General features: G+C 39.7%; 1 protein-coding gene across 2 annotated transcripts in view; it reads right to left on the reverse strand.

Moving 5' to 3' along the window:
* The window catches only part of PLPPR3 (phospholipid phosphatase related 3), a 33,938-nt gene extending 11,112 nt beyond the window's left edge, over window positions 1-22,826 (reverse strand). The window contains exons 1-7 of one of the 2 annotated variants that reach the window (XM_075825357.1): window positions 22,715-22,826; window positions 18,505-18,631; window positions 4,794-4,979; window positions 4,573-4,702; window positions 4,237-4,432; window positions 927-984; window positions 559-732 (exon numbers count right to left, since the gene is read on the reverse strand). In XM_075825357.1, coding sequence (XP_075681472.1) covers window positions 559-732; window positions 927-984; window positions 4,237-4,432; window positions 4,573-4,702; window positions 4,794-4,979; window positions 18,505-18,585 — 825 coding nt within the window. In that variant the 5' untranslated portion in view covers window positions 18,586-18,631; window positions 22,715-22,826. Of the gene's footprint in view, window positions 1-558; window positions 733-926; window positions 985-4,236; window positions 4,433-4,572; window positions 4,703-4,793; window positions 4,980-18,504; window positions 18,632-21,701; window positions 22,153-22,714 lie in introns of those variants that run through there. The other variant, XM_075825356.1, reaches the window with a different exon arrangement.
* Between the last annotated feature and the right edge of the window lie 4,573 nt (window positions 22,827-27,399).

Here is a 27,399-nt window from a genome sequence, read left to right on the forward strand (position 1 = left end):
ACGCAGCTGCAAAAGGCAAAACTTCTCTGTGCAATGTATGGGTATTTTTTTTACAAATAGAGAATTGGAAAGTCCTCTTATTCTTCCTGGAGACTGTAATAATCTGTGACATTTCTCTGTCAATTGACTCCCACTCATTTCAGCGAACATAAAGCACACACATCTTGCTGCATTTTTCATACAAACAATGCAGGAGTAATGTGTAACCCTACATTATGGCAGACCCAAGTCATATCAGATACAAAAAAAAAAAAAAAAGAAATAGCTACAACATTAAAAAAGAATTAACAAAATACATACATAATATATTCCTTATAAATACTTATTGTAACATTGTGAATTAAAAGGTTTATACACAAGAACTAGATGTGGCTAAACAGTATGAATTTCCAAAGCCCTCATACTTTGCAATACACATTGAGGCACATATACCAATACTGAAGTACTGCATGTATTTACAGTGTAACGTACATTATATTCCCCAAAAACGGTGCACGTCTACATCTGACTTGTTTATACAATGGTTTGAAAAAATTGTAGGTACGTAGTAGTACTCACCAAATAGGCAGCTATTCCTGATCCTATAAGAAACCCTGCATACACATCCACCGGGTGACTACGATATTGGGTGATTTGGGTTAAACCACAAACTCCAGCAGCAATGGAAAAGGAGAAAACCAGCAGTGGCTTCAAAAGTTTTGTACTGTCTGATATTATGGAGTTAAAGTACATCTGGAAGAACAATGACACAGAATTTCTTATTACATTAGGATACTATCATTGTACAGTATGATTACCTTACATTAGTTTTGAATCTATACTTTAGGATATAGCCTATTCCCTATTCTTATTCATTCCCTTCCTAACAGTTTTTTTTTTTTAATACTGATATATCGATATCGTGAAAAGTTATGACACATACTCACAGAGACATAAACAGCTGCAAACGCAGAAAGAGTGGCGTGTTGTGAAGGAAACGTCTTCCTGAAAACACATAAAAATCTGGATTTTAGGTAATGACTGATTAGCAGTCTAAATAGTCTCCGTACACTGGGGTCTTGACTTATCAGACTTGTACCTGATTTACAAAAACTGACAAGAATACCATAGCATATATGCGTAATACCGTTTTGCATAACTTTGATCAATATTACATAGTCTATCATTTCATGCAAAAAAAAAGTTGTCCAGAGATGCTCCACTTAGACTTGGTCCCAGCAGATTGGATGAAAGCTGCACTACTGTTACAAGAAAAAAAATAACTTTTTTTAATTTGTAGTTTTTTCCCTGTTGAGTGTAATTTAAGAGCACATTCAGACGTGCCGGAATTGCTGTTGAATTCCGCTTCGGACAGTCCGCAGTGGAATTCTGCAGCAGCCGTTTTTTACATTTGTTTCTATACATTTGTAGGAAAGTTAGTTCAGACGTTGCGGAAAATAACTGTGCGGAAATCAGGCTGCGGTGCAGAATTTTCCCTCCGCAGCATGCTCATTATGTTGTGGAGAAGAAGCGGAATTTCACTGCAGATTTCAACCTTTGCAATGCAAAAACTGAAATCTGTGACAAGTCCGCTGTGATATCTGCAACGTCTGAATTACCTGTCAAATATGCAAACGTTGGTGCAGATTCGTTGCGTAATTGCCCCGAATCTGCACCATTTGCAGCGGAAAAATTCTGCCACGTCTGAACATGGCCTAAAAGTAGTTACAAAGTTAAAAAGTGAAATGTCAGTTAAAAAAATAAATAAAAAAAATTACATTGTCTATCCTATCTATCTATCTATCTATCTATCTATCTATCTATCTATCTATCTATCTATCTATCTATCTATCTATCTATCTATCTATCTATCTATCTATCTATCTATCTATATCTGTCTATCTATCTATCTATCTATCTATCTATCTATCTATCTATCTATCTATCTATCTATCTATCTATCTATCTATCTATCTATCTATCTATCTATCTATCTATCTATCTATCTATCTATCTATCTATCTATCTATCTATCTACCTACCTACCTATCTATCTATCTATCTATCTATCTATCTATCTATCTATCTATCTATCTATCTATCTATCTATCTATCTATCTATCTATCTATCTATCGTTCTCAAAAATGCATAGTTTATATACTAACACAGTGTTAAGGTGTAAAGCTGGACATAGGGCTAGCAATAATGTGTGTATATACTGTACATCGTAAGTATATATTACTAAAACAACCACTGGAGACGTGCTCCATTTTTAATCAATCGATCAGTAATATTGTAGTGTGTTATAGTCCCGTTGAATTCTATGGCAACAATATTTATATTATATTGGATACCCAAATATTTTTTAAGTAAAAGCCAAAGGTTGATGATGCTTGGAAGAGCACTTGGGACTCCTTCCTTCTAATTCATTGATTCCAGCAATGTTGTCCTTGAAGTCCCTACCTTATTTTACTTCACTCCCTGATCTTTTGTGTTAGAATTTGGTACTTTTGAGTACGTAAAAAAAGGAATATTTTGAGGTTGTTACTATGAAATGTTGAATACTTTTGTGTCAAAACAGATAAAAGTATAATAGGTATGATACCTTTATTGGCTAACCATAAAAGTTCTATATGCAAGCTTTCAGAGTACACAGGCTCCTTCTTCAGGCGAGTTAATAAATGAATGTCTTAGAAAAAAGCACATTTAGATGTTACACAAAGACAATTAGTACATGAGGTGATATATCATTAAGATAAGCCGGGCCCATAAAACTGAGGTTATAGGGGTGATGACTTAGGAGATAAGGGATCTGGAGTCAGTCTGATGGGGGATGTGACGTGTGTCCATGTAGTGGCTCATAAATCCAGGTGTTAGATTGAGGCCTTGTGTCAATGACTGGAATTTTATCATCATCTTGAATTCCCAAATTTTTCTTTCTCTGTTGTTTTTAAAATGACCCTTCAGAATGAGTACCTTTAAATCTCCCTTACTGTGGTCTGGTCCAGAGAAGTGTTTTCCCACGGGTGTATCCACCTCCTGTTTTATTGTATGTCTGTGAAGATTCATCCTGGTTTGTAGTTTTTGTATTGTTTCTCCAATGTAGATTCCTTTATCTATGCACCTTGTACACAGTATCATGTACACTACATTGGAGGATGTACAGGAGACCGTGCCAGTGATTTTATAGTCCTGCTGCGTGTTTGGTATGTGGATGGTGTTTGATGACAAGATGTTGGTACAGGGGAAACCATACAAAAACTACAAACCAGGATGAATCTTCACAGACATACAATAAAACAGGAGGTGGATACACCCGTGGGAAAACATTTCTCTGGACCTGATCACAGTTTGGCAGATTTAAAGGTACTCATTCTGAAGGGTCATTTTAAAAACAACAGAGAGAGAAAAATTTGGGAATTCAAGCTGATGATAAAATTCCAGTCATTGACACAAGGCCTCAATCTAACACCTGTATTTATAAGCCACTACATGGAGAAACGTCACATCCCCCATCAGACTGACTCCAGATCCCTTATCTACTAAGTTATCAGCCCTATAACCTCAGTTTTATGGGCCCGGCTTATCTTAATGATGTATCACCTCATGTACTAATTGTCTTTGTGTAACATCTAAATGTTGTGCTTTTTTCTAAGTCATTCATTTGTAAACTGCCTGAAGAAGGGGCCTCTGTGCTCTGAAAGCTTGCATATAGAACTTTTATGGTTAGCCAATAAAGGTATCATACCTATTATACTTTTGTCTGTTTTGACACAAAAGTATTTAACATTTCATATTGTCTCTGGCCAACACGGTACTACACTATTTTTTACTGAGGTTGTTACTAGAAAATTTTTCAGATTATCAGACTATTTTATTATAAAGCAACAAAAATCGATCTTGTATTCTTTGCATCTCCTATTTAATCATTCCCCATAAGCACTCTGGTCAGTTTTAGATCATTTTGGATCTATATATCACTATAGGAGTGCTGCATAATTGGACATTGTATGAATACAAGATATGTCCCAGTTTTGCCTGACCGTGTAAACAGCGATTCTCTGTTGCTAGGATGCAAACATGGTTGCTTGGTTACTGCTGACAGATATCTATCTACCTGGTGAATACTGTGGTACGTGGTAAAAATATTTCCTCCTGGATGCAATATAAATATTACCTTGGATAATAATAGCAACAATTATAATTCATTGACACGCAAATAATCAGCTTTTTCTGTACACTTTCACATTAGTTACCTGGCAGACAAAATGGCATGATGGTCGTTGCCTGTGCAGATATCTTGGGTGATATAAGGATTCGTAGCACAGGAAGTACCAAGGCGGGTATAGTTAGGTTTACAGACAGTGAGGAAGAAAGGAGCATGGTATCCTGTTGCAAGCTGAATAACATCAGTGACCAATGCTGTGGCGCATAGTCCAAAAACATGGACACCTATGTAAAAGCACAAACTTAAAATATGGCCAGAACACACACACACACACACACACACACACACACACACACACACACACATATATATATATATATATATATATATATATATATATATATAAAATGTGAGTTCTACTTACCAACAAAGCGGACTGTCCTGCGAAGGAAGGAGTTGAAGTTGCAACCACCTGCATTAATGCTTCCTTCAGAGCTTCCATGGCCCTTCAATTTGGACTGTATACAATATAAGACACCCTCTCCAACCATAATCTAACATAGAACATAAAAGCATTGATTATTACCACTATTTTTTATCATTCTTTAGCGCTATTGCACTCATTTATCAAATATTTTTACTTACAGAGGCTGCAGGGACAGCAAACGCAAGACTTAGCAACATGAGAAGTGGAATGAGCTCTTCATTTGTTTCAACATAGGGCATGGAAAGTGATCGGTCATGACACTGGAATCCACCCTGAGCTGGCCGGAATATATCTGTCAACTCCAGAAAATACAAAGAAACTATGGAGGAGGCTACAATTGGAAGCTAAAGGAAAGAATAAAGGTGTGAGCTTAGAATAGTTAGGTACAATAGGAGTCATATGTAACGTAATGGCATTCTGCTATGACAATCCAAAGAAATTGTTAATTGACATATCACACAAATGCAGCATGAGTAGAGATGCCCTAAATACCTCCTTAAAGTCCGAACCATTTTTCATTTTTTAGTTTTAATTTTTCACTCCCCGCATTCCAAAAACCATAACTTTTTTTATTTTTTCATCAACGTAGCCATATGAGGGCTTGTTTTTTGCAGGACAAGTTGTAGATTTTCATGGCACCATTTAATATACCATATAATGTACTGGAAAAAAAATATATTTGTGGGGTAAAATGGGCAAAAAATTGTAAAAACTACATGTTCACTTTATTCTGTGTGTTGATATGATTATGGAGATACCAAATTTATATTTTTTTTATGTTGTACCACTTTTATAAATAAAAATCAATTTGCTAAAAAAAAAAATGTTTGTGTCGCCACATTCTTAGACCCATAATTTTTAAATTTTTCAGTCGATTGAGCAGTGTTAATGCTTATTTTTTTGCGGGGCGAGCTGTAGTTTTTATTGGTACCATTCTAAGACATTTTTTTCACTTTTTATTGCATTTTTCTGGTGACCAAAAACCAGCAATTTGGACGTTTTAATAAAAAAATGTTTACGGCGTTCCCCGAACATGTTAAATAACGTTACATTGTAATAGTTTGGACTCAGTGTTGTAACTATAGGGGTCGCAATTGCGACCAGGCCCCGAAGCCAGGGGGCCCGCGGCCCCCTGCACAACATCAATGAAAAGTTACTATAATAACTGGGGCCTATGTAATAAACTACATGGGCCCCCATTACTATAGTAACTGACAGTACTTACATTCCTCCTTCCAGAGAACAGCGGCGGTCCTGACATCACAGCGTTGTGCGCAGCGCATGACGTCACAACGCTATGCGCTGTGCACAACATCCCGACTCCCAGGACACCTACTAATCAGCTGTTTTGAAGGGGGTGCGCTTGTACGAGCCCTGCACCCCCTTCAAAACAGCTGATTGGCGGGGATCCCGGGAGTCGGACCCAGACACATCAGCTATTGATGGCCTATCCTGAGGATAGGTTAATCAATGTTTAGGGACTGGACAACCCCACTAAGCCTACCATGTGGTAGGCTTAGATACCGGGCCCCAGCAGACAGTAATCTTATACTGTATAAGATTACTGTCTGCTGGACCCTGTATCTAAGCCTACCTTAGGCTTAGATACAGGGTCCAGCAAAAAGTATCACACATGCACATGGGCCCTGTATCTAAGCCTACCATATGTGTTAGGCTGTGTTCACATGAGCGTTGCCCTTCCGTTGAGGGGTTTCGTCTGAGGTTTGTCGGGTAAACCCTCAACGGAACGGCAAACTGAAACCTCAGCTTCCGTTTCCTTGGCCATGGATCTCCATGGTGATGGAAACCTCCGACGGAAGGGCAGCGGTGATGTGAACAGGCCCTTACTAATGTTTTTTTTTGTGTTTGTGTATATTTAAAGGTTCGGTAGTTGGATTATGTTGGATTTGAGGACTACTTCGATGACTGTTTTTTTTTTATTATCATTAAAATGGTCAATGATGGTTGTGTAGGCTTTTTTTATTTCAATAAACCTGTTTTTTCTATGTCTTTGTATTTTTTTTTAACTTTATTACTACTGTCTTATTAATAGCTGCTGGCTGATTGACAACGTCCATTACTAAGGCTGGGCTCAGTGTTATCCGGTGCGGAGGACCATATGTTCAACGAAGCGAAGGCGCAAGGAAGAGGAGCGTAGACCAGCGGAGGCGGCAGCAGGAGCAGGTAATTTATGTTTGTGTATGATGTGTGTATTATGTTCATGTGATACTGTCTGCTGAGCCCTGTATCTCCTAGCACTGTGCAGTCGCTCAGAAAATGGCGGCAAACAGTGTAGGAGGTTTGAAGACATTCAAACCCTTCCTTTTCCTGGCACTAGCCAGAAGAAGGGAGGGGGGATTCTGTGAGGACACTAGAGGAGAGTGTGTCCACCCCAAATTTGCAGCATACATCAATGAGTTTGCTTTACCACAGTGACCATGTTGCAATTTTGGGAACTGCTCCCTCTAGTGGCCAGCACATGGAAAAGTTATAAATTAGAATCTAATTTATAATATTTCCTGACTTGTGAAAAAATGAAAACAATATGTAATTACTTAAATACTAATTGTTTAACTGATAAAAAAAAATATTATTTCTAGCGACACATTCCCTTTAAATCCCCCACCTTCTAATAACAATGAGATGACTCTGTTCATTCTCTACCAGTCTATACTGAAAAGCTGACAAGTACGCTGCAGAAAACAGGAAACACTTGACTATTATGATTGCTCTAGTGACCATTGTGTAAACTGGAATATTTCAAGATTACTTTTTATATAGGTAGTATAAAAAATAAAAACACCCAACAGATAAGGAAGTGGGTGCCATTATAACCACCAAGTGCCTCTCAGTAAACAGAGTGCATGCTATATATACCCTCTCTGCTGACTGGATGAGAGGAACGCCTTGGCTGCATCCATGGCACCTAGTTAGGGAGGAGTTGTGGGTGCTGCCCTGTGCTACCTTAGGCAATCAGTTTAGAGGTTCATTACATTTGCATATAGCTCACTCACTTTTGTGGTTCCCTACACAGCTGTAGCACCTAATCACTTGTTTTAACTGTCTAACATATCATTATTTAAGGGTTTATCTCTGTGACAGATTTCCTGCAAGAATTTTCAGTAAAATTACAATTACCAATCCCTGTATCTTGATTAGGAGAACATTTTCCTTTTTAAAGCAACACATTTCGGTTCATATATGTCTGTTAATGACAGCATTTTCTTGGTTGAATGCTGCATTTTGTAACTAGTGTATAGATTGTGGGTTATGATAAGTCACACTTGATAATATCACCAAACTGCATAATGAAAGTAGAGAGAATATCTACAATCTTCAATGTTGTCAAGATATGGTAGCTTGTATATATTATATACAAAAATGACAGCTCAGAATGTACATTACTGGTGGTGGTGCTTTAAACTCTTCTCTAATGTTGAGTGTTTAATAGGATGCAAAATATCAATGGTCATACAAAAAGGAAGTACTGAGGAATATTTCAAGGGATCACCTGCTTTTAAGAACTCTTTTTAAAATGCCCTTTAAAGACTCTCTGGCACCAGTTTATAACTGCCCTATCTTCTACCTAATCTAATAGGCGCTTTAATGTAGATAAGTAATGTGTTTTTTGTTTTTTTTTAAAAACGTATATTTTTGACAAAGTTATGAGCATTTTAAGTGTTATGCAAATTTGTTGTTAATTCCCAACTGTGCATTTTTTTTTTCTCTAGACCAAGTGGGCGTACTAAAGAGAAGTGTATGACGCTGACCAATCAGTGACCAATCAGCGTCATACACTTCTCTTTATTCATGTTCAGCTGTACTCAGCACAGCGTGATCTCGCGAGATCACGCTGTGCTGTCACTTACTCCCGTAGTTTCTTCACACAAGCGAAGGGAGAATGACTGGACAAATCGCCTCCAGCCTAGATTATTACTATTATTATAATAATTATTATAATGATTATTATTATTTTTACTTTCATAGTTACATAGTTACATAGTTACATAGTTACATAGTTAGTACGGCTGAAAAAAGACACATGTCCATCAAGTTCAACCAAGGGAAGGGAAAAGGGAAGGAAAAAATTTCTACACATAGGAGCTAATATTTTTTTGTTCTAGGAAATTATCTAACCCTTTTTTAAAGCCATCTACTGTCCCTGCTGTGACCAGCTCCTGCGGTAGGCTATTCCATAAATTCACAGTTCTCACTGTAAAGAAGCCTTGTCGCCTCTGCAGCTTGAACCTTTTTTTCTCCAGACGGAGGGAGTGCCCCCTTGTTTTTTGAGGGGGTTTTACAAGGAACAGGATTTCACCATATTTTTTGTATGTGCCATTAATATATTTATATAAGTTAATCATGTCCCCCCTTAGTCTTCTTTTTTCAAGGCTAAATAGGTTTAACCCCTTAAGGACGCAGCCTAGTTTTGGCCTTAAGGCTCAGAGCCCATTTTTCAAATCTGACATATTTAACTTTATGTGGTAATAACGTCGGAATGCTTAAACCTATCCAAGCGATTCTGAGATTGTTTTCTCGTGACACATTGGGCTTCATGTTCGTGGTAAAATTTGGTCGATATATTCAGTGTTTATTGGTGAAAAATTGCAAAATTTAGAGAAAATTTTGAAAAAATTGCATTTTTCTGAATTTAAATGCATCTGCTTGTAAAACAGACGGTTATACCACCCAAAATAGTTACTAGTTCACATTTCCCATATGTCTACTTTAGATTGGCATCGTTTTTTGAACATTCTTTTATTTTTCTTGGACGTTACAAGGCTTAGAACATAAACAGCAATTTCTCATATTTTTAAGAAAATTTCAAATGCCTTTTTTTTAAGGTACCTCTTGAGTTCTGAAGTGGCTTTGTGGGGCCTATGTATTAGAAACCCCCATAAAACACCCCATTTTAAAAACTAGACCCCTCAAAGTATTCAAAACAGCATTTAGAAAGTTTTTTAACCCTTCAGGCATTTCACAGGAATTAAAGCAAAGTGGAGGTGAAATTTGCAAATTTCATTTTTCTTGCTGAATTTCAATTTTATTCATTTTTTTTTCTGTAACACAGAAGGTTTTACCAGAGAAACACTACTAAATATGTATTGTCCAGATTCTGCAGTTTTCAGAAATGTCCCACATGTGGCTCTACTGCGCTCGTGGACTAAAACACAAGCCCTAGAAGCAAAGAAGCACCTAGTGCATTTTGAGTCCTCTTTTTTATTACAATATATTTTAGGCAGCATGCCAGGTTTGAAGAGGTGTTGAGGTGCCAAAACAGTAGGAATCCCCCAATAGTGACCCCATTTTGGAAACTACACCCCTCGAGGAATTCATTTATGGTTGTTGTTACCATTTTGACCGCACAGTTTTTTCACAGCACGTATTTGAATTGGGCTGTGAAATGAAAAAAATGTCATTTTTCCAATAAAATGTCATTTGTGATCAAAATTTCTTATTTTCACAGGGAACAAAATACCCCATTTGGTTGCCCAATTTGTCCTTAGTGTGGCAATACCCCATTTGTGGTGATAAACTGCCGTTTGGGCCCATGGGAGGGCTCAGAAGGAAAGGAGCGCTATATGTTTGTTGGAGTCCAGATTTTGCTGGATTGGTTTTCGGGTGCCATGTCGCATTTGCAGAGCCTCAGGGGTATCAAAGCAATGGAAACCCACCAAAAGCGACCCCATTTTGGAAACTACACCCCTCAAGGAATTCATTTATGGTTGTTGTTAGCATTTTGAGCACACAGTTTTTTCACAGCACCTATTTCAATTGGGCTGTGACATTAAAAAAATTAAAAATTACATCTTATTGGAAAAAATGTCATCAAAATTTCTTATTTTCACAGGGAACAAAATGCTCAATTTTGTTGCCCAATTTCTCCTGAGTGCAGCAATACCCCATTTGTGGCAATAAACTGCCGTTTAGGCCCATGGGAGGCCTCAGAAGGGAAGGAGCGCTGTGTGTTCTTTGGAGTACAGATTTTGCTGGTTTGGTTTTCGGGTGCCATGTCGCATTTGCAGAGCCCCAGAGGTATCAAAGCAATGGAAACCCACCAGAAGTGACCCCATTTTGGAAACTACACCCCTCAAGGAAATCATTTATGGGTAATGTGACCATTTAGACCACATAGTTTCTTCACAGAACTTATTTGAATTGGGCTGGGAATTAAAAAAATATATATTTTTTCCAATAATATGTCATTTTAGCTCAAAAATTCTTATTTTCACAAGAAATAAAATACTCCATTTTGTTGCCCAATTTGTCCTGAGTGCGGCAATACCCCATTTGTGGTGATAAACTGCCGTTTGGGCCCATGGGAGGGCTCAGAAGGAAAGGACCACCATTTGGCCTACTGGGGATTTTCTAGTGCGAAGTCATGTATGCAGAAGCCCCTGAGGTACCAGTACAGTTGAAACCCGCAAGAAGTGACCCCGTTTTAAAAACTACACCCTTAAGGCATTCATCTAGAGGTGTAGTGAGCATTTTGACCGGAGACCTACACCCCATAAACTGTAATGTGGGTTCTCCCGGGTATGGCAATACCCTACATGTGGCTGTTATCAGCTGCCTGGGCACACAGCAGGGCTCAGAGGGGAAAGACGAGGGGGGATAAGCTGTGCGGAGTGCATCAGGGTAAGTAAAATTGGGGTAAATTATAAACCAAGGGATGTATGATAAATTTTAAAACACTCTTTCATACAGAGCTCTGGTTATTCGGGACACGTGTCACATTGATATATTGTGTCATCCCTTATCGCCCTCTTATAGCAGACTTTGCACCTCTATTGACTATTTCCCTTCTTGCCAGTTTGGGGAACTTCTCCTGGAAAGTGTTGCCGCCCTGGTACGATGCGTGTGGCCCCGCTTCCAGAAGTACTGGGTGCCCCCCCTTCTTGGTCCCTAAAGATTAGGTTCTTGATAATCACCTCTTGAAATTCCAGGAAAGTTCCCGTCTGGCCTGCACATCGATGCAGCACGTACGCATTGTACAAAGCCATCTGTATGATGTGCCCGGCCAGCTTCTTATACCACACCGCATGGCGCTGTAGGGCTTTAGGATTTGATCTTACAAGTCCATCCCTCCCATGTACCTATTGTAGTCAAGGATGCAGTTTGTTTTGGGGGTGGCCTTTCCTTCATATATCCTAAACCTGTAGGTATACCCTGATGCACTCTCGCACAGCTTATACATCTTCACGCCATACCTTGCCCTCTTACCCGGCAGGTACTCTCGGAATTGAACCCTCCCTTTAAAATGTACCAGGGACTCATCAATAGAAATACACTTCTCGGGGGTGTATGCTTGGGAAAACCGGGCACTGGAACGGTCTAATAGGGGTCTCCGTTTATACAAACGGTCAAAACTGGGGTCATCTCGGGGTGGGCACGGCTCATTATCAGTATAATGTTAGAAGCGAAGTATTGCCTCATTTTTATTTTTTTTTAGGTTTCAGTTCAGTTCTGAAGTTGCTTTGAGGGGTCCATATATTAGAAACCCCTATCAAACACCCCATTTTAGAAATTAGACCCCTCAAAGTATTCACAACAGCATTTAGAAAGTTTATGAACCCTTTAGGTGTTTCACAGAAATTTAGAGCAAAGTAGAGGTGAAATTTACATATTTTTTTTGTCAGAAAATCCTCTTTATACCATTTTTTTTATAACCCAAAAGGATTTGTCAAAGAAACACAAATTAATACGTATTGCCCAGATTCTGCAGTTTTGAGAAATATCCCACATGTGGCCCTAGTGCGGTAATGGACTGAAGCGCCGGCCTCCGAAGCAAAGGAGCACCTAGTGGATTTTGAGGCCTCTTTTTTATTAGGCACCATGTCCGGATTGAAGAGGTCTGGTGGTGCCAAAACATTGGGAACCCCCCAAAAGTGACCCCAATTTGGAAACTAGACCCCTTGAGGAATCCATTGTAGTTTTCTTGGGGTGCATGCGACTTTTTGATCAGTTTTTATTCTATTTTTAGGTGGCGTGGTGACTAAAAAACAGCAATTCTACTATTGTTTTTTTTTTCTTTTTTTTCTACAGCGTTCACCGTGCGCTATAAATGACATATTCACTTTATTCTGCGGGGCGATACGATTACGGCGATACCAGATGTTTATAGTTTTATTTTATGTCTTATGGCGTTTGCACAATAAAATACGTTTTGTAAACAATCATTCACTTTTTGTGTTACCTTATTCTAAGAGCCAGAACGTTTTTATTTTTCAATCAATAACGCCGTGCAAGGACTTATTTTTTGCGTAACGAACTGTAGTTTCGATCAGGACCATTTTTAGGTACATGCGACTTTTTGATCTCTTTTTATTCCATTTTTTGGGAGGTGAAGTGACCAAAGAATTGTGATTGTGGTACGGTTTATTATTATTTTATTTTACGGCGTTCACCGTGCGGGATAAATAATGAAATAATTTTGTAGTTCAGGCCGTTACGGACGCGGCGATACCAATTATGTATAGTTTATTTGTTTGTTTATATATTTTTATTAATAATAAAGGACTGATAAGGGAAAAAGGGGTATTTTTACTTTTAATACTTTTAAATCTTTTATTTTCTTATTTTTACACATCTTTTTTTAACTTTTTTTTAACTTTATTACTTTGTCCCACTAGGGGACATGAGGACAGGAGGCTCTGATCGCTATTCTAATACACTGCACTACATGCGTAGTGCAGTGTATTAGAACTGTCAGCTACTCACTGACAGCAAGCATAGTGGGTCCTGACGTTGTCAGGATCCACTAGGCTTCCGTCTATGGCATAGCCGGACGCCATTGTTTGGTGTCCGGTTGCCATAGTCACCATCGCCGGCCGCTATCGCGTAGCAGGCCGGCGATGGCAGCTTAACCCCTAAAAAGCCGCGATCTCTATAGAACGCGGCTTTTAAGGGGTTAATCAGCGGGGACACAGCGATCGGTCCCCGCTGTAGGAGCTGTGACAGCTGCTGAACAAGACAGCAGCGTCACAGCTCCTGTATGTGTCGGGAGGACGGCCAAAACGGCCGTTACTCCCGTGACGTACTATTACGGCATGGAGCGCGAACGATACAGCTGCCATGACGTAATAGTACGTCAAGGAGCGGGAAGGGGTTAATTCTTTCAATCTTTCCTCATAACTTAAATTCTCCATGCCCCTTATTAGCTTCGTTGCTCTTCTTTGTATTTTTTCCAACTCCAGGGCATCCTTTCTATGAACTGGAGCCCAGAACTGAACTGCATATTCTAGATGAGGCCTCACTAATGCTTTGTAAAGTGGCATTATTACATCCCTGTCCCGCGAGTCCATGCCTCTTTTAATACACGACAATATCCTGCTGGCCTTTGAAGCAGCTGATTGACACTGCATGCTGTTATTGAGTTTATGATTTACAAGTACACCCAGATCCTTCTCAACAAGTGAATCCGCCAGTGTAGCGCCCCCTAGGACATATGATGCATGCAGGTTGTTGGTACCAAGATGCATAACTTTACATTTATCTACATTAAACTTCATTTGCCAAGTGGACGCCCAAACACTTAGTTTGTTTAAATCTGCCTGTAATTCATGAACATCTTCCATAGTCTGAACTATATTACATAGCTTGGTGTCATCTGCAAAAATAGAAATAGTGCTATTAATCCCTTCCTCTATATCATTAATAAATAAGTTGAATAATAGTGGTCCCAGCACTGAACCCTGGGGTACACCACTTATAACCAGGGACCATTCAGAGTAGGAATCATTGACCACAACCCTCTGGATACGGTCCTTGAGCCAATTCTCAATCCAATTACAAACTATATTTTCTAAACCTATAGTCCTTAATTTACCCATTAGGCGTCTATGGGGGACAGTGTCAAATGCCTTTGCAAAGTCCAAAAACACTAAATCCACAGCGGCCCCTCTGTCTAGACTTCTGCTCACCTCTTCATAAAAACAGATTAGGTTAGTTTGACAACTTCTGTCCTTAGTAAAACCGTGCTGGCTGTCACTTATAATGCTATTTATTGTCACATAATCCTGTATATAGTCCCTCAATAGCCCCTCAAACATTTTCCCCACGATGGATGTTAAGCTTACTGGTCTATAATTACCCGGGGAAGACCTAGAGCCCTTTTTGAAAATAGGCACCACATTTGCCCTGCGCCAGTCCCTTGGCACTATACCAGTCACTAGAGATTCTCTGAATATTATGAAAAGGGGGACAGAAATAACTGAACTAAGCTCTTTAAGAATTCTAGGGTGTAACCCATCTGGTCCCGGAGCCTTGTGCACATTTATTTTATTTAATTTAGCTTGGACCATCTCTACATTCATCCAATTCAGTATATCAACTGATATATTAACAGCACTGGCACCGGCTACATCAGCTGCTCTTTCTTCTGTTGTATATACAGAGCTAAAGAACCCATTTAGTAACTCTGCCTTCTCTTGATCCCCTGTGATCAACTCCCCATTACCATTATCTAGGGGTCCTACATGTTCAGACCTTGGCTTTTTTGCATTTATATGCTTGAAGAATTTTTTAGGATTTGTTTTACTATCCTTGGCCACCTGCCTTTCATTTTGTATTTTTGCTAATTTTATTACATTTTTACAGATTTTATTAAGCTCTTTATATTTTACAAAGGCTACAGCTGTACCCTCAGATTTGTATTTTTTAAATGCCCTTTTTTTGTCATGTATTGCCCCTTTCACAGAAGGTGTAAGCCATGTGGGGTTTAATTTGAGTCGTTTATACTTATTACCTGTAGGAATAAATTTTGCACTATAATAACTCAAAGTAGATTTGAAAATCTCCCATTTATCATTTGTTCCATTATTTGACATTAGTTCTTCCCAGTCTATATCCTGAATTGCAGCCCTCATCCTGGGGAAATTGGCTTTCTTAAAATTAAATGTTTTTGCCCTCCCAGCCTGCGTTTGTTTTTTACAGTATAGGTAAAATGTAACTATATTATGATCACTGTTACCGAGGTTTTCACGAACATTGACGTTCCCAACAAGATCTGCATTATTAGAAATGACCAGATCCAACAGAGCTTCACCTCTAGTCGGGTCTTCCACAAACTGGCCCATAAAATTTTCCTGCAACAGGTTGAGGAAATGTCTCCCCTTTGCAGTTGAAGCCGAACCATGACACCAATTAATATCCCGGAAATTAAAATCTCCCATTATCACTACAGTACCCGCCTGTGCAGCCCGCTCCATCTGTTTATATATCTGACCTTCCATCTCCTCAGTTATATTGGGGGGTCTATAGATTACACCAAAAGTAATTTTTTCAGTGTTTACCTCCCTTTCTAGTTCCACCCACAAGGTTTCAACCTCCTCACAGTCTTCACCCACTATTGTCTCTTTCACACTCGCCTTCATATCACTTCTCACATACAGACATACACCACCACCTTTCCTATTTGTCCTGTCTTTACGAAAAAGTGTAAAACCCTGTAGATTTACAGCCCAGTCATGTGAAGAGTCCAGCCATGTTTCAGCAACACCAACTATATCTATATTTTCTTCCAGTATCAAGGCCTCCAGCTCCCCCATTTTGCTTGCTAGACTTCTGGCATTTGTGAACATACACTTTAACTTGCCTGTCAGTTTTTCACTTTTATTATCAGAAATGTGATTTGACATTAATCGGTCCTTTTTATTTACACTGATGTTTTGTAACGAAAGGATCTCCTTATCTTGTTGTCTAGTCCTCTCCCCACATTCTGTTTCTCCCCCCACCAATATAGTCTGACCCCTCTCTAACCTGGCTACCCCTTTTTTTTCTACATTGACCTCCCTCCTCAGCCCTAGTTTAAATACTCCGCCACCCCAGCTAGAATTCTCTCCCCCAGCACAGCGGACTCCCTTCCATTTAGGTGCAAATCATCTGCAGAATACAGTTTGTACCCCAATGAAAAGTCAGCCCAGTGCTCTAGGAACCCAAATCCTTCTCCTCTACACCAAGACTTCAGCCATGCATTTAACTCCCTAAGCTCCCGCTGTCTTTCCTGTGATGCGCATGGCACAGGCAGTATTCCTGAGAATACAACCTTGGAGGTCCTTCCCTTCAGCTTGTAGCCTAGTTCTTTAAAATTATTCTTAAGGCTCCTCCACCTACCATTTATTCTGTCGTTGGTACCGACATGGACCACGACAGCTGGATCATCACCAGCCCCTCCCAGCAATTTGTCCACCCGTTCCACCACATGCCGAACCCTGGCACCAGGGAGACAGCAAACCATTCGGTTGAGGCGGTCTTGGCGACAAATTATTCTATCCGTCTTCCTGATTATAGAATCCCCTACAACTATCAATTGTCTTGGCTTGCCTGCATTACCATCCCGCCGACTACTAGCTGGGCTGTTCTCCCGGCTGTTAGGGAGATCAGTATCCACTAGGGCTGCCTTTTCTGAGACTGACACCCTCGCATCATCACCCAACCTGGCAATTTTGCTTGGAATGCCAGAAACCGGATCGGCCTTCCTTGTCTTTGACCCCTTTCTACTGCCCCTAACTACATTAACCCAGCTACTTACCTGATCCTGCTCACCCATGTCTTCACCCTCCAGTTCTAACCCACTAACTGCATGCTCTGTGAGCAGCAAGCTCCGCTCAAAATTGTCTATCCTCCTCAGTGTTGCATTCTGCTCCTCCAGATCTCTAATGCGAGCTTCCAGGTGAACAACATGCTCACATCTGCCACAGAGATATTCACCCTGGAACTCCGGCTCGTGTTAGGTGCGATGCTGCTAATTACATGGGTGTTCCTGACTTTTTTTCTGCAAGACCCTGATAATTTACTTCAGATCATTGTACATTTTCTTTGCAATTTAATTTCTCAAATTTTTTTTTAAACAGTCTCCATATCTGGTGTCACGGATGTATGAGAATTTGGGGTATATAGGAGATAGAGTAATGCCATAAAGAACAGCAATAATTTACAAAGTTTGTATCTTATTTGGGAAACTTTGTTTTGGGCATCTTACTTTATACATGAGGTGCACATTTTTCCGATTGTGAAATACGGTATTTGGATACGAACAATCCCTATATGACATTGATGACAGTCTGACATAGGAGGCCATTCATTACTATGGTAACAGAAAAAAGACTCATGTTCACACATAATGATCATTAGTAAAATTTATTTAAATCATTGATGGTGTTACTTATCGATCACTACATGCCGTACTTATCATAAGACCCAAGTGTATCAAATTAATCCTGCATACATTAGAATTTGGGTCTATATCTTAGGGCCATTTCAGAAAAACAATGACAATAATACCCTTTGTTTCTCACATCTTTGCCAGTCAGATAAGCTGATCCCCGTTGTGTTCAAATATTGGGAGCACATATATGTGTCAGTGATTTGCATTAAATATTCCACATTTAGTTAGACGAAATTGGCATTCTAAGGCTGGGTTCACACGACCTATTTTCAGGCGTAAACGAGGCGTATTATGCCTCGTTTTACGTCTGAAAATAGGGCTACAATACGTCGGCAAACATCTGCCCATTCATTTGAATGGGTTTGCCGACGTACTGTGCAGACAACCTGTCATTTACGCGTCGTCGTTTGACAGCTGTCAAACGACGACGCGTAAAATGACTGCCTCGACAAAGAAGTGCAGGGCACTTCTTTGCAACGTAATTTGAGCCATTCTTCATTGAAGTCAATGAAGAGCAGCTCAAGATTTACGAGCATCAAAAACGCCTCGCATAATGCGAGGAGGAGCTTTTACGTCTGAAATGAGGCAACTGTTTTCTCCTGAAAACAGTCTGTCTTTTCAGACGTAAATGCCTGCTATCGTGTGCACATACACTAATACTGAAAGAATGTGTGACTGATTATTTGGTTGAATCTACTTACCTCCACAAAATAGAAGCAAGGCAACAGAGTCATACTGTCCTTCGGAGGGCGAACTTTGCTTTTCTCTTTAGGGGATATCATGGCACCCAGTGGGGTGACTGGTAAGATAAGAGGGCCCGTAGGACACCTGTGGGCATAAAATACAAATCCGATTTCATACAATGTTTTGTTCGGTTTAGCCTGTTTCGTTTTTACATTATTAAGGAAACTTCAAAATGTCACAGTGGTACCCCTGAACTCTATATGACAGCCATACTTGCCAAATCTACTGGTTTATCTGAGAATTTCATGGTTTGGGACCCTAATTCACTAAGTCAGAGAGCTTGAAAAGGTTCAGACATTGGTACACCCTCATTTTGTCCTTTCTCGCTTGTCCACACTCTCTAAAACATTACAGTCCTAAGGCTATAAGGACAAAAGTGCAGAAGAAATAGAGACCAGCCACAGTCTTCACTGACAGAGCAAGATAAGTACTGTCGAGTCGGGGGTATACCATGGTTTCATTTATTTCCATTTAATATATATGAGAACTTTTATGGTAAAGAAACAACACTTACTATATTACTGTCCGGTTGCTGTGTAATCACACCAACATAATAGGCAGACTACTCTATGGTACTTTCTTGAGTTATTTTAGTTATTGTTCTTTGGGCCTAACAGTTTGAGTTCAACTGTTTTTACAGTTATTTCTTGCATTACCTATGCAACATGTAATATCAATTTTCCCAGAGCCTCAGGCCACTTGTTCATAATCTTGTTGTAAATTGGTAAAGTTGACAGATGTAACATGCAGTTTTTAATACATTTTATAGCATGGAAAAAAATTGGTTTTCATAAAGAAGAAAATATTTTTTTGCCCTATTAGGGAGGAACAGAAGTGAAAGCCTCCATTCTGCGCATGTGGTTCTTGGATGAATGCTCCACAAGTTAAAAACCAGGGCATAACAGCAACTATCGGCAGTGACAGTGCACTGTACTGCATTATGTATATGGCAGTTAATCCTTGGCGCTTAGTGTCAGATTGGGGCTCCTTGGGTCAACCCTTAGGCCCAAATCACTCTGTTTTTTTACGCTGATTTTGACGTGGAAATCGCGTCGGAATCAGAGGCAAAAAACTTCTGAAACTGATGGCCATTTTTTTCCCTGAGTGGCTTTTAGTTTCTGCCGGGGCTCTGACTCTAACCTCCCATTGAAATCAATGGGAGGCAGAAAAAACGTGGCAAGAAAGTGCAGACTGGTCAAAAACTGCCTCAAAATTCCTGAAGGAATTTTGAGACAGATTTTTTTCTGCCTGCAAAATACTCCATGTGAACAGGGCCTTAATCTATGCACAACAGGTTTATGTTCTTTTTATTGTTTTATTAAATTAAAATGTTATGCTTAAACATACAGGATATCATCAATAAGGTCGATAGATTATTTGTGAATTATCTGAAAAGAAAAATAACCTAGTGAGAAGTGATTGACTCTAAAATTAGCTCCAAATGGAGTTGTCTTCTGCTCATCCTTTGAGGATCCCTATTGTGTCAGGGTCTGGGCCGACCATAGGTTCCTCTAGTACGCTTGTAGGCCAGTCTGACCCTGCTGGTGCTGAAAATATAAAGATTACACTAATCCTTACACTCAGAGGACCCGAGGACTTCGGGGCAAGGTGTCAATCCTTTGCTATAGTGCCCGGGTGTGCACTGGAGTAAAGGCCTAGTTATGCAGGGAAAACCCAAGCCGTGTTACATGGGGGGGGGGGGGGGGCCTCTGCACTGGAGCAAAAAATCTGCACTTTACAAAAAATGGTTATAATATTGGATACCTGAGCCAAAAACATCTGGAGGCTTTCCAGACTTGGGTCAGTATTGGTGGCGGAAGTTGTCGCTTCATCCATGAATAAAATTGTTTCTCCAGATCCTCCTAGATCTTTTAACACTAGGATAGGAAGAATGTATCAAAAATTTAGGAGGACATAGCTGGTGCGTACTGTCATGGGTTTTGCTCATCATTATTGTTCCCTAATAGCAGCCATATGCAATCCTCCTATTAAGCTGGTATTAGGGGAATGGAACAACAGAACTCCAAGAACGAGGACCAAGCTTTCATACTTTGCTATACTACATTAAAAAGTAACAGTTTGTTATGCATTAATGAAATAAATAAAAACTATTACTGTTATACTTTAACATACTGGCCATTCAATAAAGAATCAAGAGCAAACAAATAGTATCATACAATTTTGACAAATATTTTGTTTATGAAGCAATCAGAAACTATTGATCTTTGATAAAAATAGTCATTTTGTTTCGTTCACATTTTACAATTCGCAAATACAAGTTTTTAGCTATCACTAGAAGTATAGGGATCAATTCTCTGAGTTTGAGACCGAATATGCCAACTTCAAACTAAGTGAATCAATTTGCTCTAGCAGTGGCTAAAGATTTGTGAATCAATTCATGGACTGAGAATCGAGAGGTTGACTGATTGATTTACTCAATAATTGCAACTGATGCCACATACTAGGAATAGTATGTACTGGCATTGCTATACTGGACTACAGGGCATTTAAACTTGTTCCAATGAAGTGGGCGAGTAGGATTGCTTTTTTGTTCCGTCTATCATAAGGAGAAATGGTAAAAGTCTCATTATTAGTTTATTTCATCTTCCCAACGACAGGTACTTCTACAGTTTACGTGTCACATTGTCTTCCGTCATTCTTGCTATGTAAAATATTATCTCAAGCTGTGACACAGGTCAACAGAAAACACAAACGCCTGACAAATTTTTTAATGTTAGCATTTTATGCTACACCCAGTCACACATTATTAGTATGCCATAATTCTTCATCCGGCTATGTGACCATTATCACAATGGTATAATCTGCAAAGACTTAAGGCACCCATAATGGTGAAGATATACTTATAATAACTGACATCTAAACCCAACATACACATACTGTATCAGACAAATGGCAATTCACAGATCAATAGAATTTCCTACCTGCGAATAGCTTATGTATCATTGCCATAAAATGGTTTAGTTTCCTAGCCAAATATTCACTATGCATTGCATACATGCTCGATGATACGTCTCATCGGTAATAAATGTGTAGAAGAGCAGTCCTACATTGCCTAAATAGCTCAATCTTCTTCAGTCCCACCTGGTAAAGCTCATTTAACATTAATCCTGATATCTAACCAAAATGTATTTACCTGTCAGAAGAGGAGGATGCAGGACAAAGAGGGAAGCATCAAAGCATCTCAGAGAGAAGAGCAGGAACAAAGGGAGGAGAGCAGGGTTGAGCAGGATGGAGGGAGAGTAGTAAAGAGCTCAGAGGATGCTATGAATGAATAGACTGCACGGGGGAGGGTCTGCAAATCTCTATGTATATCCCTCTGGAGGGAAATCAGGGGCTTGCTGTGGGCAGGGGTTCTCTCGGATCACCTGTATACATATAATCTTTGGGGGGGGGGGTATAAATATCCTAGTAGAAGACTAAACTCACATGTGGCAGACACTCAGGCTGCTGCCACCTGCAAGGGACAGGGAAGGAGTGAGACTGGTACAGAGGGTGATGGAGGGGAAGAGAGGAGTAGAAAAAAAGAGAGCGTTGGAGGGGAAGACAGAGGAGGGGACAAAGGAATAGAGGCAGAGTCTGCTGTAACACAAAAGGCATCGGGATGATGGAGTGTGGGGTGAACAATCGATGCACGCCAGCATGCCTGCCTGGGTATATGAATGCCAGTGGGTGTGTTATTCTCTCTTACCTGGACATCACTATTATAGTTTATTGAACAAATGAAGACTCGTGTATGACATGGTCTCATCCGCAATTTGTGTATTAGTGCACAGAAGACATAATGTGATTTTAGTGTAAGCTTGAGATGAATTATACGTTATGTGCGCCTCATTATTATCAGTATATCTGAATTATATATAGAGATAGTCAATTCCAACATATGATCACAATGTCAGAGCGATAATCTTTGTGGTGGAATAGAAATTTGTCCTATGTATTGGATCTGCTAAAAATCTGCTCATCTGTATCAATATGTTTAATATTGAGAATTGAGAAATGGAGTATTCCTCATGTGTAAAAATTGAAAAAAATAATTAACATTTTTGGAAAATATTTTTCCATGTGCGCCCCAATGAGAGAAAATGATGTTCTATTGCCTAAACATTGGATCATTATTATTAGGGAAAGCTTTCATTGTATACCTACCTTGTTATCGGTCATTGCTTGTATAGACCATGTGTTTGATGCAAAATCTGTATTTTTCTGTGTTAGGAGAGTTGCAGAGTTGTAGCTGTATCTGTCTCCTTATATGATACTGCACATTATATGCTGTGCTATACAGTGTCTGACACACAGACTACAGACTCTGCATATATATATATATATATATATATATATATATATATATATATATATATATATATATATATATATGTTAAGCTGCTACACTGGTTGCCATGGAGAATTCCCAGAACTCCAGAGGAACAAAGAAAAATGGAATAGAAAGATTTTGCTGATGTAGAGAAGAGTGGTGTAACTCCATGATCAGCACTGGCAACATTGCTATTAATAAGAAACAAGGAAAGGTTACAAAGGCGGCGGCGGCGGCATGCCTGCTTTAAAAAAATCAGAGATGCTCAGAAAAATGTTCCAGTTTAAGCTTCGGAGTCAGTTACCTAGCAACAAGAAGTCGTGTTTGCAGCTACTTGTGTACCTGCTTTCCTGCCCGCACTTACCTCCCGGAGGTATTGTAATTGCAAATGAGAATGCAATATCAGAAACAACCCTGGAATTTTCTGTAGTATTTAATATGTTTAAATGATGTCACATTTCTAATATTTAAGTAGTAGGACAAAATATGGTAATAACATAAGCAATGTAACCTAAAGATAGATAAAATATTTTTAGTCCATGTTGGGTTGTTTTTCATGTTACAAAAGATACCAATAAAAAATTTGAGCGTAAATAATTTTTTTCCCCCACACAGTAATCTTAAAATAACATAAAAAAATAATAGAAAATCAACATAGAAAGAAACATTAACCAAACGTTAATAAGAAATAACATTAGTTATAAGAAACAAGAAATAAAAAAACAATTGCAACAGTGAGCTGACGCTTTGGAGGCTCATAAACAGCTTAGCCACAAAAAAAGGCAAGATTACACGCCGACTGGTTCTATGTAAAAATGTAATTGCTCCCGTAACTTACATGATTGGGCCACATTTAACAGCAGCAACATACGGAACCAAATGCTTCTGATAAGTTAAATTAAGTCTAAGGCCCCATGCACACAAACATACTTTTGCAGCCACAATTCCCCCTCAAATCCACGGGAGAATTGCAGCCCCATTCATTTCTATGGGGCCATGCACACGACCGTGGTTTCCAGGGTCCGTGTATGGCCCAGGAGCCTGGACCGCAGAAAGAACGGACATGTCTTATTATGGCCGTGTTCTGCGGTCCGGGCTCATTGAAAATAATGGCGGCGGCCATGTGCACAGCCCGCGATTTGCAGGCGGCTCACGGCTGACAATCTGCTGCCTGCCGACCCGACAATCACGGCCGTGCACATGGCCACAATCGTGTGCATGAGGCCTTAGAATTGCTTTAATTCTGCCACGTCAGAGGGTTTTCGAGCATGAACTGCCCAGGACTTCGACTACAAAATATTAAAAGTGAAGTCTTATCAAGACTTGGTCAGGGTTACATTCAACTGTTACACAAACCCACAGTTTAATATCTTAGGAGCAGAACTCCCAACGGTCAATAGTATTTTTGCTTTATAGAGTTCTATTTTTTTTTCTCATTCATTTTTATTACATTTTTCAAGAGGATACATACATAACAAGTATGATATATGAACTTAAATATACAATAGTAAGGCTCCATGCACACGGCCGCAATTTTGATCCGCAATTACGGACCGTAATTGCGGATCAAAGTATGGACTCATTCATTTCTATTGCCTACTGACACTTTCCCGGATATTTACGGGAAGGTGTCCGGGCCGTAGAAATGATCTGTAAAAAAATAGGACATGTCCTATTTTTTGATTTTCCGAACCGTGCTCCCATACTTTGTAATGGGAGCACGGCTCGCAAATGTGAGTGACTGTCTGCGGCCATCCGCAGCCGGCCATGCCCATAATTAAGGACCTTGATTACGGTCACAGCCGAGTGAAGGTGGGGCCTGAAGCCCCCTGCATATGGCCATAATTTTGTTCCGCAATTACGGACTGTAATTGCGAATCGAAGTACGGATCCATTCATTTCAATTGCCCACGGACACCTTCCCGTATATTTATGGGTAGGTGTCCGAGCCATAGAAATGACCCGCAAAAAATAGGACATACTTTATAATGGGAGCATGGCCCGCAAATGTGGGTGATTACGGGCTTGTGCAGGGTCCTTAAAGATTTGAATTACTATTTATTGGATAGGGTTCCATTTATATCCTGCAGTGGGCACTAGTTTGACTAAAAAAGATAACTGAACTATATCAGCCCGTAATACTGCTGTAAACAAAAACCTCGTCTCCTAGCAGACAACCATTGCATTGGCACACAGTTGGAAACTTGCTGGCACAGAGTTGAAAATCATAGACCTCCAACTGGTTCTCTCAGTGCATAACCCTTGTTGCCGTCTGAATCATATGTTGTAACCTTTTCATTTCATATATTGTTTATACTTCTCTTATAGAAATACGTCTTATATAAATAATTATCATATATAAATACGTCTAATGTAATGCAATCTTATTGCTCTATGTTGTAATGCTAGATTTGTGTACAGTATAAGTGAAGTTACAGAAGGGGAAATGTGAGTTTGGCCAGTTTAAGACGGCCATAATACGACCACGTTAGGGTTTATATTAGGGAAGGTCTTTGTTTTGTTGCCGTAATATAGACTAATAAATGCACTTGTATTATGGCTCTGAGCATGGCCTAAAAAAGGTGAATCATTTCCTTGTATCTGCATCAAAGAGTCTAGAGCATGGAGAAAGATATGAAAAATGTCTCTTTTATTTGGATTAACAAAAACATGGGCTTTCTGGCCTAATGTTTTTTTTTATACGAGGCTTCCAATGTCATTATTGGGATTCAGAATCTAAGTGTACTACAATAAAGCATTTAACCTCTTACCCACATATGACGTAACTGTACGTCATAGTCGATAGGAGGGAGTATGACATGGGCTTATGGGCTGAAAATAGAGGTATCAGCTGTATAGTAACAACAAGGATTGGAGATAACTTGGATCCTCTCTGTTTAACCACTTCGATGCTGTGGTCATAACGACCACTGTCTCTAAGCCGTTAGAAAGAAGGGGGAGCCCCTCTATCACTTCATCACCCCCCACAATGCGATTGCTGGGTGCGATTAAAGGCCCCCAAGTCTGCCATCTTGGTGCTCCTATTAAGCCCTGCCAGAGGCAGAAGTTAATGGGAGACGGTAAAAATCGCAATACATGGCAATACATAAGTATTGCCATGTACTGTACTAACGATCGAATATTCAAAATCCCTAGGGGGACTAAGGAGAAATGAGAAAAATAGTTAAATAAAGTTTTTAATAACGTACAAAAAAAAAATCCTTTTCTTATTTTTTACAGCTATTTAAATTTGGTAGTGCCGTAATTGCATTGACCCACAGAATAAACGTTGCCATCATGGCTCCTCCTGGAACAGAATCCCTGGCCAGAGTGTCAGCAACACTCCGCTCCTGGAGGAGAACTTGACATCCCTGTCCATATACACTACTGTTCAAAAGTTTGGGGTCACACAGACAATTTTGTGTTTTCCATGAAAACTCACACTTATATTTATCAAATGAGTTGCAAAATGACTAGAAAATATAGTCAAGACATTGACAAGGTTAGAAATAATGATTTTTATTTGAAATAATAATTTTCTCCTTCAAGCTTTGCTTTCGTCAAAGAATGCTCCATTTGCAGCAATTACAGGATTCCAGACCTTTGGCATTCTAGCTGTTAATTTGCTGAGGTAATCGGGAGAAATTTCACCCCATGCTTCCAGAAGACCCTCCCACAATTTGGATTGGCTTGATGGGCACTTCTTGCGTACCATACGGTCAAGCTGCTCCCACAACAGCTCTATGGGGTTGAGATCTGGTGACTGCACTGGCCACTCCATTACAGATAGAATACCAGCTGCCTGCTTCTTCCCTAAATAGTTCTTGCATAATTTGGTGGTGTGCTTTGGGTCATTTTCTTGTTGTAGGATGAAATTGGCTCCAATCAAGCGCTGTCCACAGGGTATGGCATGGCGTTGCAAGATGGAGTGATAGCCTTCTTTATTCAAAATCCCTTTTACCTTGTACAAATCTCCCACTTTACCAGCACCAAAGCAACCCCAGACCATCACATTACCTCCACCATGCTTGACAGATGACGTCAGGCACTCTTCCAGCATCTTTTCAGTTGTTCTGCATCTTACAAATGTTCTTCTGTGTGATCCAAACACCTCAAACTTCGATTCGTCTGTCCATAACACTTTTTTCCAATCTTCCTCTGTCCAATGTCTGTGTGCTTTTGCCCATATTAATCTTTTCCTTTTATTAGCCAGTCTCAGATATGGCTTTTTCTTTGCCACTCTGCCCTGAAGGCCAGCATCCCAGAGTCGCCTCTTCACTGTAGACGTTAATACTGGCGTTTTGCGGGTACTATTTAATGAAGCTGCCAGTTGAAGACCTGTGAGGCGTCTATTTCTCAAACTAGAGACTCTAATGTACTTGTCTTGTTGCTCAGTTGTGCAGTGGGGCCTCCCACTTCTCTTTCTACTCTGGTTAGAGCCTGTTTGTGCTGTCCTCTGAAGGGAGTAGTACACACCGTTGTAGGAAATCTTCACTTTCTTGGCAATTTCTCGCATGGA

This window comes from Rhinoderma darwinii, chromosome 1 (genome assembly GCF_050947455.1).
Source record: "Rhinoderma darwinii isolate aRhiDar2 chromosome 1, aRhiDar2.hap1, whole genome shotgun sequence".
Lineage (NCBI taxonomy): Eukaryota > Metazoa > Chordata > Amphibia > Anura > Rhinodermatidae > Rhinoderma > Rhinoderma darwinii.